Genomic DNA, 17,661 nt, shown 5'->3' on the forward strand with positions numbered 1-17,661 from the left:
AGGTGCAAAATGAATCGGAGGCAGTGGAGGGAGCATTGGTACTTTACTAGAATTTTTACATTTAGCAAATGCAATTCGGTGCGCAATTAACCAAGCTTCATGGAGTGAATTAGGGCCTAGATCTTGAGTATGTTGTGATACAATTGGATCGAGTCGGGGCCAAAAGGAAAAAAGTTTTAAATCTCCAACCATATTTGGATCAATTCTCAACAATAAATGAGTAAACTTTACCCCGAAGTAGGAAACACTTTTCGTTGGCAATTGTTTGAGCTCGTGAAGCTGAGTAAGGGCATCTTTAACATTGTCTGTATTTCCGAATGCTGTTGTGATCAGGGCAAGAACTAAATGCTTCCAAGAACGTTTGACGTTCTCATCGAGTTGGTGGTACCAAGTAGCTGCTAGCCCCTGAAACGATGGCTTAATCTCTTGAACCTTTTGCTCATCAGACCTGCGATAGTATTCAGCAAGGTTGGAAAAATGGTCGAGCCAGAGGTAAATATCATCTTCTGCTGCACTCGTATATGGTTTTGGATGCACACGGGAATCATGTCCCAAATTTGAAATTCGTTGAGCCGATAAGTGTGCTGTTAGATTTGCCGCTTGCATGTTGGATTGAACGAGCTTTGACAACAAGTTTGCGATAACTTCTGGCATCACGATGTGTGTTTGTTGACTCTGATCTCCTTCAGCTTCCATTCTGGCGTCTCCACCAATTGATGTAACGACTAGGCAAAGCCGAGAAGAGGGAGCGGACAAAGGAGAGAGGGAGAGAGCGACTAAGACGAAAGGAAGGCAAACAACAAGTGCAGATGAAGCCCATATCAACGTGACGTCCCAGCATTGTTCATTACGTGGTTTCTTAAGCCGAGAAGAGGGAGCGGACAAAGGAGAAAGGGAGAGAGCGACTAAGACGAAAGGAAGGCAAACAACAAGTGCAGATGAAGCCCACATCAACGTGACGTCCCAGCATTGTTCATTACGTGGTTTCTTAAGCCAAAAGGTCAAATCATTTACAACGGCTCCATGCACGATAGTTTGCATGGAAGCCCCAAGAAGATATGGAGACAGGTGGCAGTCGACCCAAGAAGATCGAACGGACACATGGCAGAGGGTGGGGCGAGCTAGGCCACGTGGACGAGTCCAGCTGGCATGTGCGACACATGTTCGCTTTCATGTTACTGCTCTTTTCAATGTGATTGTTTGCCTCCTTTTCAGACAGACTTCCGTTCACGTCGGGCTTTTTACTTGCCGTCACGACTCACGATATGATGACCTCCACAAACACGGTCATGAGGGTGTTCGAAGCTATACAAAAACAACTCCTCGGACCTCCATGAGTAATACTCCGACACGATTACAAAACATGCAAATAATTACTATCCATCCCAAAGTATCTAATTTAACAAGAAACATAAAGTGTGAACACACAGGTAACACAACCACAAGAAGGGGAACCCGAAATCGGGACCACTTAAAATAACTCTAAACCATGAAATCAACGAACTAGCAAGGGCAACCAAACGATCATAAGAACCAGAAAGGAAGTCCATTGCACAAAGAAATCACGAACTTCTATCTCGAGGGAGAAATTAGAGAGGACTCTTTTCATTTAGACAAACGTTGACCCTCAACATAGCCTTTGCATGTCTTTGAAGGTGGATTAGGCTATTAGAATTAGTCAATTTTTAATATCAGAAGGTGAAAGCCATGACTCGATTTAGCTTTTAAACTAATACGAATAAATTTCAGCTCGAAAGTGTTCCTTCGTAATAAAATCCATGCAAATATAGGGCGAGTTTATAAGGAGACAAGACATAGTAGCCTCTACGATTTCCCGTTGGATAAGGCTCGAATCCATCGCATGAGCTTGGAGGCCAAACAACTTAACAGTATATGTGATATATTCCAGTGGAAATAGGTGGTATACGACTCAATTGATGTTGGCGAATGTATTCATCCAGCAGGCTGTATTTGTGCGTCTGTGCTGATTTTTTTGTAGGAGTAGAAATGGGCTGCTACAACGAAGGCGCACAAGCTCGCCGCACTCAATGCAGCCAGAAGCCAGTAGAAGTAATCTAAATGGCCTCCTACGCCATCGTGATCATCGCCTTCGCCTTCGTCGAACCAGCTTCGTCGACTTCCTCCTTCACTCGTCACCTTTTCGACAATCGCAATCAAAATGCTGCTCAGGAAATTTCCCATTCCATGGGAGAGCAAGTAGAGCGCTAGCCCAATGCTTCTCATGGTATCGGGTACTTGATCGTAGAAGAACTCTTGCTCTCCAACCATGGCGAATACATTAGCAATGCCCAGGAACAGATACTGCGGGAGCATCCAAAGTATGCTCATGGTCGCCGTGTCGTAATTTGTGGTGGGGAGCACCAGGCCGACCTGGTAATCGTGGTTGGCAGTGCTGAGCCGTTTGGCCTCTATGAGAGCTGCTGTAACCATCCCGCAGACGGAGAGGAAAATGCCTACACCGATCCTTTGCAGTAAGGTGATCCCTCGTTCGTGGCCTGTAAGGTGTCTAGCTGCGGGAACGAAGATGCGGTCGTAGATTGGCAAAAGAACAAGAACAACGATTGTAGAGAAGCTCTGCAAGGAGGCTGGAGGGATGTGTAGAGAATGCCCTACTTTGGTGTTCATTTTGCTTCCTTGCTTTGTAAACAGGGTGGGCATTTGCGCGATCACCACCCCGAACATCAACGTCGACAGCCAAATCGGCACGATCCTAAGTACCAGCTTCACCTCCTCCACCTGCGTCAAGGTGCATAACTCCCAGGGATTTCCTGAATCAGAGTATTCGGACTCGGTTTCTGTACTGGCCAAAAGCTTGCCTCCAAGCACACTGTTTTCACGCTTGAAGGAGGCTTTCCAGGGAAGTATATCTGCATGGGTGGCTGCTTTATCTAAGAACCTGCAAAGAAGAAGATTTTAAAAAGGCAATAAAACATCGTAGCAATGATGTGAAAAGTAGGCAATCATACTTTGCAGGACGGGCTGATAATGGAAAGCATACAGAGTCAATCCCCAGGCATTGCAAAATTGCGACAGCTCTCAGCTAGGAAAGGACGGAAGAAATAAATGAGTTTTGATCGAAATCGCGACAATATTCATTGGGAAGTAATCAAGGGCAGAGCTGATCTCAAAAACTTACGCAAATTGTTCAGTATGCAGAAGCCGTCTGCTTCCGGCTTCAGGAAGTTCGTGAAGAAGATTTGGATCAGATGGAACTCTGACTTTCCACTTCCGGGTGGCAGCAACTAGAACTTGGCCGAAAACTTTCAACGGACTTTTACCCGTAGCGTTATGCCGGTACCAACGACTTCCGGCTACAAAAATTAGCAATCCTATCAACATTGCTGCTGCTGGTATCCCGAAGCCGAGCTCCCACCCAATGAAATCCTGTATGTAAACCACGACTGTATAGGCTGTCAAAGAGCCAGCGCACACCCCAAAATACCACCAGTTGAAGAATGAACTTTTTTGGCGTCGTTCACGTCCTTGATCGTCCCCGCCAAATTGATCCGCTCCAAATGCCTCCAAGCATGGCTTAATTCCACCAGTACCAATGGAGATCATGTAGAGCGAGAAGAAGAAAAAAACGGTCTGTCCTGAAGTTGCTTGTGTACATGAGGAGCCATAATCGCTGCAAGTGTGGGGTTTCAGAACTGGCATCGATACAGAAAGAGTCACTAACAACAGTCCCTGTAAAAGTATACCAGGACAGAATTAATACGTAAAACAGGAGACAACCAATCCCCACTTTAAAGTGCGCAGGTCACGGCAATCTTGCTATGAGCTTGCTTTTCAGGCTCTAATAACTACTCTAACTCCTTCGCCGCACTTCCTCACGTGTTCATGATTTTGCCACGGTATCCGAGCTCTTTCTATTGCGTCTTACAGCCTACAGGACTCCGACGAGAGAATAAAGATCCGATATGATCTGTGGATGAATTGATGTGGGCGACTTTATTCTGTCCACAGTCCAAGCTCTTTCTAGTCCTGTAAAAGGCTACATGTAGCCTGTAGTCCATCTTCAGAGGAACAGACACCACAGCTCATCTCCTGTGGATGAGCAACATAATATACTTATACCGCGTTTAAGAGCTGCTTCTATTCATTATTGCAACAACTCCAGGCACACACCAGTGCCCAAATTCTACAACAATTAAGCACTACTCGGGTAAGACGGATTTACCAAAACGTATACACCTGAGACCGACATGATGGTCCAATATCGGCCCAAACGGGAATCCGCGAAGAAGGCTGCCACCAGGGGAAAAACAGCGCTCAGACCCGCCCAAGTGTTGACGTTCTTCGCTGATGAAGCAGTGCTGTAATGCAGCACACCCGTGAAATAGCTTATCAGGTTTGACGATACTCCATAGTACGCTAATCGCTCCAGCAATTCCACACCTGCATGTCACATATAGCTTCAAACAGTAAATCGTTTGACGGGACACAATACCTGTTCATTGTGCCCCTTACAGCCATAAACGCAAAGCCCCTTATACAATACGTCTACGTGGTGAGAATTTGGGGAATCCCTCGGTAGCAACGGCCAACGAATTTGCCCAGTCGGCAAATAGTGTATAGCCAAAAGACATTAGCACACGTAAAGATTAGCTTATCGTTGCCATTCCTGGCTTTAGAGTCAGAGAGTCAACGTGTCAGTGCCACAATTACTCTACGGGCGTGGGGAATTCATCTTGCAAGGCTTTTCACGGACTGCTATTAGCTTGCTAGCATCGTGTGGTGAACTGCTCTAAGTTACGTATGGTGCTAAGGCCTTGATGTCCGAGCTTGATATCAGGGAATTGGCACAATAAATGAACTGCACACTCTACATGGGTAGCTTATCTCTTGAAATGTTAAACTCAATCCAATCTAAAATACCAATATGATATTAATGTTTGCATTTCTATATGCATTGATATTGGAAATAAGACTAATTAAAACATATCAAATTAAGAGGCAACTTTTTAATGTTTATGTTCTCTATTGTATGAGGACAAACGTGCATTAAGAAAATGCAAAAAGGTCTTCCTCATATTGTGGCTAATACTCACATAAAACTTTGGTTGTTGCTTAACCTAGGAGTTAATATAGCATCACTTGTAAGGAAACTCCCTTTCGTATCTTATGACTAAAATTTGGTAATAAATATATTTGTTCTCATCACTCTTAATAAAGCATTCGGCTATTTATTACTAATAAAGAAGAGTAATTTGATACCTAATGATCAAGCAATATTAAATTGTAGTGAAATATCTACATTTGGATTGAAGTTTGATTGTAACTATTAAAACAAGTGTTGTTCCATACCGAAGTTGATTCCTTTGAGGTTAAGAGAAGAAAATAAAACATTTGGAAAGTAACTGGGATCTCTAACTCCACTCTTGTGTCTCAAGAGGTTTGCTCTCTTATTGGTTGTAATTTCACACAATCTCGACAATATATGCATGATGGGTATTGTGCTCCTAGCATACCTATTTGCACTTATTTGAAGCCATTGTAATTTATAAAGGTTGATACTTGAAAATTAGCTACTACTTTTAACATGCATGAATATATCCTTACTTTTTTGCTAAGTGATGCATAGTCTTGTTGTGCTTCATTGATTGCTGTTGCTAAATCATGCATAGCTTTGAGAAATCGAATTCCACTTCTACAAATGTGCACTAGGAAACATGATCGAGGGTTTTGGGATTAGCCAATAATGAGGAGTGCCCTTTCATTTTGAATGGTAGTTGTCCATACTCTTCACAAATCAAAGAAATTCCATCTCTAGGATCACATATGATGAATTGGCATTTGGGGAGCATTAACACTATAGAATGTTATTACAATAACTTTTGTTATTTATGATGGAGTGTTAGAGTTTGTAATGTTTCTATTCTAGTGCTTTAAGAATGCTATTATTACAAGGTGCTAATTGATGCAACATCTGCAATCGTCGTGCCTTTCGGGGTTTTAAAAATTGTTGCAGGAATAAGGATTCCATACTTATGGAAACTCTCTCTCTCTCTCTCTCTCACACACACACACTTTTTTTTTTGGTTAAAAAACACACACACACACAGTCACAAACACACGTCCCGCGAACAAATGCTTTAAATGACTTACGGTTATGATACAGAAGGACGTAAGAGCCTAATATGGGGGAGAGTTTCCGTGATACATACCGCACTGCACAGATGTTGAAGAGTCACCAATTTTCAGGCATACGGGACAGAGATTGGCTTGTGAAAAAAGTATCTACGGGAGGACGTATTACCTGTATTCGCGACACCTGCAATCTACTGAGCAGCATTGGATAATATTACTCTGTAGCGTCATCGGGCACAAGACATTGGTAGCATATAGTTTCTTTTTATTTACCGTCAGTATTGCCCTTTGCTTCCATCATATATATGTCCCTAATGAAATGTAGCTAAGATTTGGTCTTATCAACAACAGAAACATCAGGATTCCGCACCTATGATGAAGCTGCATGCCCTCCAACCGCCGATCGTCGCCCTATCAGGTCCGCAGCCTATCGTGTCGGGTGATCTACTAGTTAATAGGACATTCTCAGAAGAGCATAACAAAGGCGCAGTGTTCCCGAGCATGGAGTCAATGTAAGTGGAGGAGGTATGGGCATGGTGTGGAGACGGAGGCATTGCGAGAGGGGATGGGCGGATGAGCAGCTAGGGAGGAGGAATTGTAGGATGGTAAAGGCTGAAGGAAGAGGAGGGATGGATATATTTTGTGGAATTAGAACACGTGGTTTAATCGATGCCGTCCTTGCGTTGCTTTACCCGGGGCCCATGCTACCGTTGATCTCCTTCAGTGCCCTCATGTGCTTCAGTGCGCTTCGATGACGTGTAAAGGCCGCTAGAATACCCATATTAAGACTGGCGCATGTGTCACACCTTCGCACAATCTCCAAGGTGCTTATGATGGACTAAGAAATAACATGGAACAGATTATGGCCTTTCCACGTGTCAACATGTTACCGTACACAGTTATCACTCTTCACGAAAACGTTTTTAGGGAAAATTCAAAAGCCCCATAAACTTACACACAAAGTTTCCTTTTAAATAGAATTTTAACATCACCTCGTGGAATAAATCTAAGTACTTATTAGCAAACCTTTCATGTTTAGCAAAATATAAACATCGTGAATGAAGTCTAACCTTTTATTTTCAATCATTATTGCTAATTTCTTTCTTTCATTCCATTTGTAGCATCATAAATTCAAAGAAATACCTTCTATTCTTGTCCTTTTCACTCAATATCGGTGTAAGTATACCTGAGTTGCCCTCCTTGTCACTTAAATCTCTCTTTATTTTCATTTGTGGGGTATGATCACATAAGCAAACCAATTTCTATTTCCTAGATGAAGGAATAAACCAACGTCTTGATATCACCTTTTGGACATATATTATTGTTTTCTACTTGGGAAAAAAACCACATATGTCCTTGGGACACCTTTTATCAAACCTGTAATCTAACATATGACTAGTTGATTTCCTTCAAAATAGTACAAGAGCAAGCTACATCATGTTAAAGTTGTCCATCAACAAACCATGATTTAACCTCGTGGAGTTCATTAGGCAATATGTTGCATACAAGGTGAGTTCAACAGAAGGGTTTTTTCTCTTGTAGAGTTAGAAAAAATATACATAGATAAGGGGTACTTAAAAGCCCTTCTGTTGAATGCACGTAATGTAGGGGAGTTTTCATAGTAATTGCCTTGGAAATCCAACATTGCTTTCACACTTGTGGGAAAATAGAGGTTTTTTGCATGTTAAGAAATAATATTCAAGAGAAGCATGTCGTTCTATTTTATGCTTTTCTACTTAATATCTATTTATGTGGCCCAAAAGTAGTTAACTAAATGTTCCCACTCATGCAACACAATGATGTCGGAAGAATAAGGCTAAGAGATTATCGTATGGGATACTTCACACTAGTATTATTAAACTTATAGAGGCTACAAGTGTATGTGCCTTTCCTTTGTTATAGTCTTGAGTTGACAATGTTTCTAAAATAAGGTAGAAACATGATGCAAGAAGAAGCATAACGACTTAAAGAACATTTCGACAAATCCATCTATATAGTCAATTTTGTATTACTTTTGCTTTTGACCTAGTTGTGAAAAACGTGCAATGATAGACGAGAATCCTAGCTCAATCACTTTCTACAAGAGAAGTTTCAAGGGCATCAAACTTTAAAGATATTGGAAAATGAAAGCATAAGTTTCAATGCTTAGTGATGATAGCTAAACCACTCATTAATAAAAAATTATTATTTTCACATATATAAGATAATTTGACAACTGTTCCACATCATACACATTCCTTTAAAGCTTTAGACATATTTCCTCATTCCACAAACCGATCAAGGTGATGAAGAGGTCGCATTTATGGCTCAAAGTAGCATAGCCCATGTATATTGGTAAATCCATTAAGCTTATCACATGTGTCTCCAATGTTGGTGTTCTTGAAAAGGGAACAAACTTCACGCTTTGCTCCAAAAAGAAAAAGACTTCAAGCAATGGATAATTTTATGGTTATGAGCATGTCTTAGTTCCTATATCTTTGCTGTGAACGACCCAAATTGACCTTAAAATTGGAACTTCCTACATTCGGATATCAAGAACCATAGAAGAACTAAGATGATCATTCAATGGTAAATTAGTAGTTCTATTTTGCTCTCCCACATGGTTATTTTTTATTAGTTAGTTTTGTGCCTACATTTGCTTTATTTTGCACTATTTGCACTAATGTTTTGTTTTTCTCCTCCTCTTTTTTCATCTTCTAGTTAGTTGCTTTTGGTTGTTCATAGTAAAAGATACTATGACAAAAAGGGTCCATTTCGACACTATTAATTATGCTATTATGTACACTCAACTTTGTTTTAAGAAGATGATGTCTAATTCATCACTGACTATTCTAGATATAGCCATAAAAAATGTAACATAAGTAATAACGTGGATTTTCAAAAACAAAAATTGGCAAATCAGTTCAATGACCCAATTAGTCCAATTTCTATCTATGATGACTTGTTTGCATTATCTTTACAATAGGCATGCACTACTTTAGGGATTCCTTTAGTGCAAAACATCCAAATACATTTAGAACCCTCTTCCCTTAAAATTCCTAAATATTAAATTGTGTTTAGTATTTATGTGGACCACTAGCTCTCAAAAAGCACAAAATCTTAAAAGCACAAACCTCGTACAAGCATGCCAAGTTCAAAGAGGGTTCATCAAACCCAACGTCATCGTCACTATCATCAGCATCATCCCTCTCCTCCATCTTAAGAGTACAATCTTACAATCTCAGAGTGATCATGGAGTGATCACTCTCAAGAGTGATCATGGATCTGAGAACCTACATTGATGAAGATATCCCCATGGTTCACATCTCGTGCTTGTAAATAATGTCATATTTTGCGATCCCTTTTTCCTTCTTTCACCATTCATATGATTTAGTGAACCCCTTTCTATCACTGTTAGAGTTTCTAGAATGTCTCTTGCAAACTCAAGATAATTTAGATCCACTAAAAATAATGTAAGATGAAATCTAGACATAATTTAAGATGAAATCCAAACATATAATTTGAGATGAAATTCAGACATATAACATATGTAGTGTAAGATCTAAAACTTGAGGCACCATAAAATCTTGGCAAAAGTATAATTTGAATAGTGATCATGGATTTGAGTACTTACATTGATGAAAATATCCCCAAAGTTCACACCTTTTGCTTGTAAATGATGTCATATTTTGAAGTCCCTTTTGCCTTCATACAAGAACATGATCTGGCAAACCCTTTTCCATCACCACCATTAGAGTTCCTAGAATTCCCCTTGCAAACTCAAGATACTCTAGATCCACCTAAAAATATCCTTTGCCTTATTATATAAATCAAGACATTAAAAAATGGAGAGAAACACCCAAATCGAGGCAGTACAAATGAAATAGAAGAGGGAGAGAAGGAGAGAGAGAGGAAATTTAGAGGAGAAAAAAAGGGATAGGGACTCAATAGGGAGAGGAAAAGGGATAGAGAAATGGGGGAAGAGGGAGAGGGAAGGAGAGAGAGGGAAACTTAGAGAGGGAGAGGGAGACATGCAACAAAAAAAATCAAGGAGCAAAAGAGAAGGGAGGGGGGGAGGATTTTGAGCAAGATCCAATTTTATGCTCGGAGAGAAAGAAGAGAAAGAGGGAGAGAATTAAGAGGAAGAAGGGAATCGGGAGGGAGAGAAGGAGTGAAAGAGGAAGGAGGGAGAGTGAAGTGAAAAAAGCATACCTTTTTCTTACTAGTCTTGGATAATGGTAGCCTTCTCTTTGACCTTAGTGAGCCTTTTAGAGTGTACATGCTGAAGAAAAGGTTAAGGGAGAAGCTTTTAAAGAGCTAAAGTCTAAGGTTTATGAGAGGAAAAACAACAAAAGGGTCATTGTTTGCTTGGGTGTAGCCATTTTTTATGAGGTTCAAGGAATTTTTTGTATATAGGTATCTTGCATGACCCATATGCATTGCTCAACGGAATTTGGCAAACTTTGTCTTCAAGCTGTAGTACACATTCCAAACTTGAACATGAGATAAAAAAGGATTTGGAATGAGACTGTTAAAGAATTACAAGTGCTGTGTTGCATGTGAAGCATGCATCCTGAAGACTATAGGATATAGCAATTTATTCAAAAACATCAAAATTTTGTTCTATGCATACATGCAAGCAAGTAATCATTTAAAAGTACACAACGTGAGCTTCTCCTCCACTCAAGGACACACCTAAATGAGAACATTAGGCATGGATTAATGGGCCTCCAATGTTGTGCTAAAGTGATGCACACCCATTTAAGGGCACGCTCCATAACTTTTTTTTATTTGTTGAAAACCAAAATGGATTGAAAATTTGGAATCCAAACTAGAGGTACTACTACATGGTGGTCTTAAAACATTGATAGTTGTTGATATTGGTATCTCGATTCACCCTAAAATGGAAGAAGTTGAAAATGTTCAATTTGTGCATGTGCAAAGATCTTTTAATAAATCCAACAATATTTACAATTTTGAATTGTTTCTTTTTCCATGCACTTGCTTGCTATATGGCTCATAAGAATGCCAAAGCTCATTGCATTTCATAATATGTAGAATCAAACCCGATAGTGTCCCCTTTGGCTTATTTGTGTTTTGAAGAAATTGAGGCCACATTGCACTTGTTTGGGACATCCAATTTTGCTGACGTGGCATCGGAGGGGGGAAACCCGATGGCTGAAAATTTTGCTACTCCCGTAAATTTCAAAATTTCACACCTCTCACCCATCAAATCTTGGAAGATTAAGTACCTATGCCCTGCAAATGGCTTGCAACCTACATGCACCTCGATGTGACCTTGCGCAGACTTTGATTTGGCATTTTCTTCTTTTGGGTAAGTTTTCTTCTATTCCTCACTTACCTCACCAACTAGCTTCTCTGGGTCTATTCTGATCATGGCCATGGCGTCAATGGCAACATGAAGCTCACCATGGCTTGCAAGAGAAGCAGATAGAGGCTGCGAGACAAGAAAGTTGAAAAGCCTGGTCAAGGTGCAAGGAATAAATTACAGGTCGAAGAAAGCAATGGAATGGTATCGAAATGGCAATGGAAGACACTTTTGCAACATTTGCGAAGGGAGAAACAATGAGAAGAAAGAAGACTAAGTTGCACAGCAGCAGCAAGAAATGGTTGCAAATGCATGCATTTGATCATTGCCATTGGAGCGAAGAACACGAGTTGTGGTATCACGATTGGTGGGAGCATTCAAGGCAGTAACATCATGCCATTCAAGTAAATACCAGTCTCACGTCGTTACAAGCATTAGCTTGCACCCTAAAGTTCATAGAGTAACAACCCTACCAACATCTTGGGAGATGCATGCCCGAGAGGTGATGCTCTCTAACCTGAGAAATGGCCTACAAAAGTTAAAAGGGGTGCACACCTTAGATCAACTAGCTACAAAAAGGGTGATATTAGCTATGTTGAAGTCCCATGAGTGCGTGAAACAAAGGAGAAATGACGGGCGCACAATGTCAAAGATGGACCAACGTGGCTCCAGCAGTTGAACATAGAGCAGAAGTAATGCACAATCATCCCGATCCGAGAAGTATGTGGGCTTCAATAGAATGCAAGAAAAAGAGAGAAACAATAAATTAAATGAGAAGTAGACTTACCCCATGCCTCGAGCTCGGCCCATCCACCACCACTGCCGAGGTGCGAAGCACCTACGGTGTCTAGCCATCTCCTCGCAGCCGCCTTCTGATTGTCAAACTTTGTGGGCATGTCCCTCAGCTCCTTCTTTGCCAGCTTCCAATCACCTTTATCCACCCAGTAGAGTTTAGGTTTCTCCTCGCCATGATGGCATCTCGCAGCTCTGACCTGCGATGCTTTAAGACACCACACATGCACGAGAGCATGTAGTGCTCATTGAACTCGTACTCGGGGGGTTAGGAAATTTACTTTTCAATTCCTACAAGACTGGCTTCTTATTGTTCTCTTGGAGCTGCCAGTCAAGGAGTACGCCATTCTTGAAATGGTGGCTCATGAACCGCCTCATGGTAGTAATCACTTGCATCCCCTTTTTATTTTCTACAATCTCTTGACCCATAGTGACCTCATAGTAAAGGTCTGACAAAATATGAAGAGGGGAGAGGAGAAGAGTGGAGATGAGAAGAGAGGGCATAGCTAGAGAGCACACCACAAATGACTAACTGTACACTAGATTTAGTTTAAAAAAATAGAATATATACAAACCCATTTAGGGTTAGGGTTAGGGGATCTAACCCTTTCCTTTATAGCACTCTATAAGGTTAGTGCTATGCACATATGATCACATGATGGTGCTATGCACACATGATCACATGATGTTGAGCATGAACTCTCAACACCTTCCCTCAAGATCAACATCATGAAGTAGGCCTTCCCTCAAGATGATGATTCTAGGGAATCGAAGAAGGACTCAGCATTACATTCCATCACACCCCTTTAATGGGAATGTCCTTCCTCTGCGTCAAACCGAGAGCTAATTGGTGTTTCTCGAAAAGCTCTTTACCGAGTGGTTTGGTAAAGATGTCTACAACATTCTCTTTGCTATCACAATGCTACAGTGTGATGTCACCAAGTAACACTCTTTCTCTGAGGAAGCTCTCTACCATCAATGTGCTTTGTCCTGGAGTGATATACTGGATTTTTGGCCAATGCTTGAGCCGATTGATTATCATAGTATATTGTTGTTGGCTTAGACTCATCAACGTAATCTGTTTCTGACAATAGTCTTCTGAGTCATATAGCCTCAATGCACTTGTAGTGAGTGCTCTATATTCTGCTTCAGTCGAAGACAAAGAAACAGTTGGCTGTTTGTTTGACAACCATGATATAGCACCTTGACCAATGAAAAATGCATATCCCTGTGTCGATCTCCTAGTCTCATGATCTCCGGCATAGTCACTGTCACAGTATCCAAATCATGGATGACTTCCTCTATATTCTATCCCAAACTGTCTTGTACCTCTTATGTATCTCAAGACTCTTTTGGCTGCATTCCAATGAGACTGGTTTGGATTTGCCATAAACTGTGCTAGTGAGCTTACTGCATAACAAATATCTGGCCATGTGATTATTAGATATATATAAGAGATCCGATGAGCTGCCTGTAGTATCTATCATTGACTGTAGACTTTCTTGAATCTTTAGTAAGTTTCAAACTTTGTTCCATGGGAATGGCTGCAATCTTGCAATCTGCCATATGAAACTTCTTCAAGAGATTGTCAACATACTTGAGCTGACTCATGAATGTGCTATCTGAATCTCTCTAGAACTCAATTCCAAGACAATAGTGCATAAGTCCAAGATCTTTCGAGGATCTTTCATGTCGAACTCTGCAGATAAGTCTTGTTTCAATTTTCTGATGAAGCTATCCTTGCTTCCTGTCACAATCAGATCATCTACGTACAAAAGTGCAATAGTAATGTCTTCCCCTTGAACTTTGTAGTAGAGAGTACGATCTGCATTGAACTTCATGTATCCCAGATCAGCAAAATACTTGTTGATTCTGCTGTACCAACTTCTGGGTGCTTGTTTTAGGTTGTAGAGACTTTCTTGAGATGGCAAACCTTATTCTCCTTTCTTGGTTCAAGATAACTTGTTGGTTGTTGCATGTAGACTTCCTCATCTAGATAACCATTGAGAAATGCATTCTTGACATTGAGCTGATACACATTCCATCTACTGAGTGTCGCTAGTGATATCAAGAACCGTATGGAATCCATCTTTGCTACTGGAGCATAAGTCTCATCATAGTCCTGACCATATTGTTGTGCAAATCCTTTTGCAACTAATCTGGCTTTGTATCTCTAAATATCTGGATTGTACTTCACTTTGTATACCCATTTGTTTGCTATGGCCTTCTTTCCTGGTGGAAGGTCTCATAATTCCCAAGTATTATTTTTATACAAAGCATCCATTTCTTCATTCATAGCAATTTGCCATTCTGGCTTGTCTACTACATCTTCCAAGTACACTGGCTCTTTTGTAGCCATGATGGTAGTCATAAGAGCATAGTTGGTGGTTTCAACCTGAATTGCTTTGCCTTTCTGAGCAGTTAATTCTTGCTCTTCTTCATCAGCCTGTTTTGTAGATGACTGTGAAGTCAATGCTTCTATCTCGTGTGTAGGTGAGGTTTTCCATTTTGATTCCTCATCAAAGATTACATCTCTAGAGATAATGACTTTGTGGTTGATGGGATCATACAATTTGTATGCTTTGCTTTCTTCACTGTAGCCAACCATGATGCATTTGCGTGACTTTGCATCCAATTTCCTGCGATGATCAACATGTATGTGGGCATATGCTATGCAACCAAATATGCGGAGATGCCCAATGTGTGGCTTTTGTCCAGTGAATGCTTCATAAGGACTCATACCCTGTATCGGTTCGGTAGGAAGCCGATTAAGCAAATAGTTTGCTGTAGCTATTGCTTCTACCCAATACTGATTTGAAAGATGCTTTTCACTACAGCACTCTAGCACTGTTTACTAAAGTTCCATTCTTCCTTTTAGCTCTTGCATTTTGCTGAGGAGTATTTGCACATGTGAATTGTCTTTGAATGCCGTGATTTTTGCAAAAGTTCATAAATAATGAAGACATGTATTCACCTTCTCTATCTGATCTCATGACCTTGATCTTTTTGCCTGTTTGGTTTTCTACCATGGCTTTGAATTCTTGAAATCTAGAAAACACTTCAGATTTCTCTTTCAAAAAGTAGACCCAATAATATCTGCTGTAGTCGTCGATGAAAGTCAAGTAGTAAAGTGAACCATTGATGCTGCAGGTCTGGGCATAATCCCATACATATGTATGTATCAAATCAAGAATACCTCATGCACGAGAGGTACTTTTGACAAATTTGGTTCACTTTTGTTTGCCAAAGCAGCATGCTTCGCAAACTTTTCCAAGAAACTATAGCTTCGGAATCCCAATTGCCATATTCTGATTCCTGAGATCTAACAAGTACTTGAAATTGACATGATCATATCTCTTGTGCCATTTTGCAAACAGTGGCATCTATTGCGATTGAGCTGACATGGCATGCTTATCTGGTACTATAGCTAGCATTCTGTATAAGCGTCCTTCCTTGACACCTTTTGTTACTAGCTGACATCTTTTGGATTTATCTCTGTTCATCACCATCGAAGATGACTTTGTAATTGTGTTCCGTCATTTGACCTATTGACAAAAGGTTCTTGCTAAGCTTCGGAACATAGAGCACATCTTTCACTAATCCTTTTGCACCAGTGAAATTGTTCATAGGGATAATGCATGTCCCTTGAACTGGATTCGGTGTATTGTCTACTGTGTAGATGACATTTTTTTGACCTTCTAATGGTTTCATCTCTGTGAACCATTCCTGATGATTTGTCATATGAGATGATGCACCACTGTCGATGTACCAAGGATCCTATTCCACTTGGTCGACTTGATAGCTGTAATCCTCTTTGGGATTGAAATCAGTGTCTAGGTATACTGTATCAGTCTGATGCAATTCCTCGCTTGCAAGAAACATATTCCCATGTTCATTTGTAAAATGACTGTGACTAGAATGTCCACCACGATGATTTCCTCTACCTTGGGAATTCCGAGGGAATTCCCTTGTTTACTGCTGGATTGACCGCCTTGGTCGTACTGCTTCTTGCGGCAATCTCTTTCATAGTGTCTAAACTTGTGACAGTAGTTGCACTGAATGTTTGACACATTGGTGGATGCATTCCCTCGTCCTTGGAATCTTCCTCGATTGGAATGATTTTTTTGCTGATTCTGATGTTGCTGAGGATGATGCTGATGCTGATGTTGATGCTGACTTTGATTTTGTTGCTGGACCACTTTTTTGATATGATCTACCTCTTTCTTTGCCTTTGCTTCTGCTTCTGTCTGAAGATGTGAATGCTTGATCATTAGAATGACCTTTACGTGCTTGAATGGCCTGAGTCTTGAGTTCTTCACCAAGTAGGACTGATTGAAGTTCTTCCAGTGTCAAAATTTGCCGTTGGATGGCAATACTTTGGGCTAGATTCTTGGATCCCTCTCCTAGTCCATTCAAAATGACTTGAACCATTTCTGCGAGGTTCGTAGTCTCTCTTGCTGCTGCAAGTTGATTGTTGTAGTCTTTTATGTGGAGTACATAATCATAACTGGTTTCACTACTATTGTGGAAACTCTGGTTGATCTGGTTTCTCAAGGTGAGAATCCTGGATGTGTTCTTGGACTCGTAGAGTGCTGCGAACATATCCCATGCTTCTTTTGATGTCTTGACTGTATTGAGCTATTCTAGCATAACATCTTGCACATTCTGCTTGATCAAGTGATAGGCATACTTGTCTTTCTTATCCCATTCTGCCTGAGCTCGGGTAATGGTAGGATCTGCTACTGGTGCAAAAACTATTTGTGTAGATGTAGATCCCATTGCTGGTACTGTGACAACAGATGGAGTAGAGCTACTTGTGGCTGGATCGGCCAATGGTCTAGGTGTAGACCCATCAACATACTCCCATTTGTCCTGAAGTACAAGAATGGTCTCCATTTGGTATTTCCATGTACCATAATTAGAGTTGTCTAACTTTGCTGATTCCTCCAGATTGAGGTTGCTAGTCATAGACATGGTGCAAGAAATGTACTCAAAAGTGTCGTGAAAATCTTTGTATGAATCAACTGCAAATACACTGACTATGCCAAGTGAAATCTCTGAATTGTCGGTGAAGATAGAATTGCAATATATAAAATCTGATCTGTATTACAAGGCTTGTGGCAATGATGCTGAGAATAGTGAAGAGGCTTTACAATGCTAAAATGATGTGCATGATGCCGTGAGATAGCCGAATAGGTTTTACAATGGTGGCATGTGTGTGTGAAATCAAATGCTATCTGCCCACTAAAACAATCTGCAATGCCTCTGAACTCTGAAGTCTATTCACTGAACTGATGAATGTAAGGTTTCAAGTAATGTAATGATGTGAAACCGTATGTGAGCGTATGGACTGACTTCGAGTAGGTACTAGTTGGGAATTTCGGGCATGGCTTAGATTGGCAACTTGGGGAAATTCAAAGTGTCCCTTCTATGGTGATCTAGTCTACTCT

The 17,661-nt window shown here is 40.7% G+C and overlaps 1 protein-coding gene across 1 annotated transcript; it reads right to left on the reverse strand.

The window, feature by feature from the left end:
- Nucleotides 1–1,953: 1,953 nt before the first annotated feature.
- On the reverse strand, nucleotides 1,954–12,315 carry LOC147897198 (protein NRT1/ PTR FAMILY 5.10-like). Its single transcript, XM_087381230.1, has 4 exons — nucleotides 12,207–12,315; nucleotides 4,202–4,419; nucleotides 3,158–3,708; nucleotides 1,954–2,917 (listed from the first exon to the last, which is right to left on the reverse strand). Exons 1-4 carry the CDS (start codon nucleotides 12,313–12,315, stop codon nucleotides 1,954–1,956), a joined length of 1,842 nt encoding a protein of 613 aa, XP_087237356.1.
- Nucleotides 12,316–17,661: the final 5,346 nt, after the last annotated feature.

The sequence above is a fragment of the Dipteris shenzhenensis genome, chromosome 11 (genome assembly GCF_047967505.1).
Source record: "Dipteris shenzhenensis isolate YYH24624 ecotype China chromosome 11, Dip_SZ_1.0, whole genome shotgun sequence".
NCBI lineage: Eukaryota > Viridiplantae > Streptophyta > Polypodiopsida > Gleicheniales > Dipteridaceae > Dipteris > Dipteris shenzhenensis.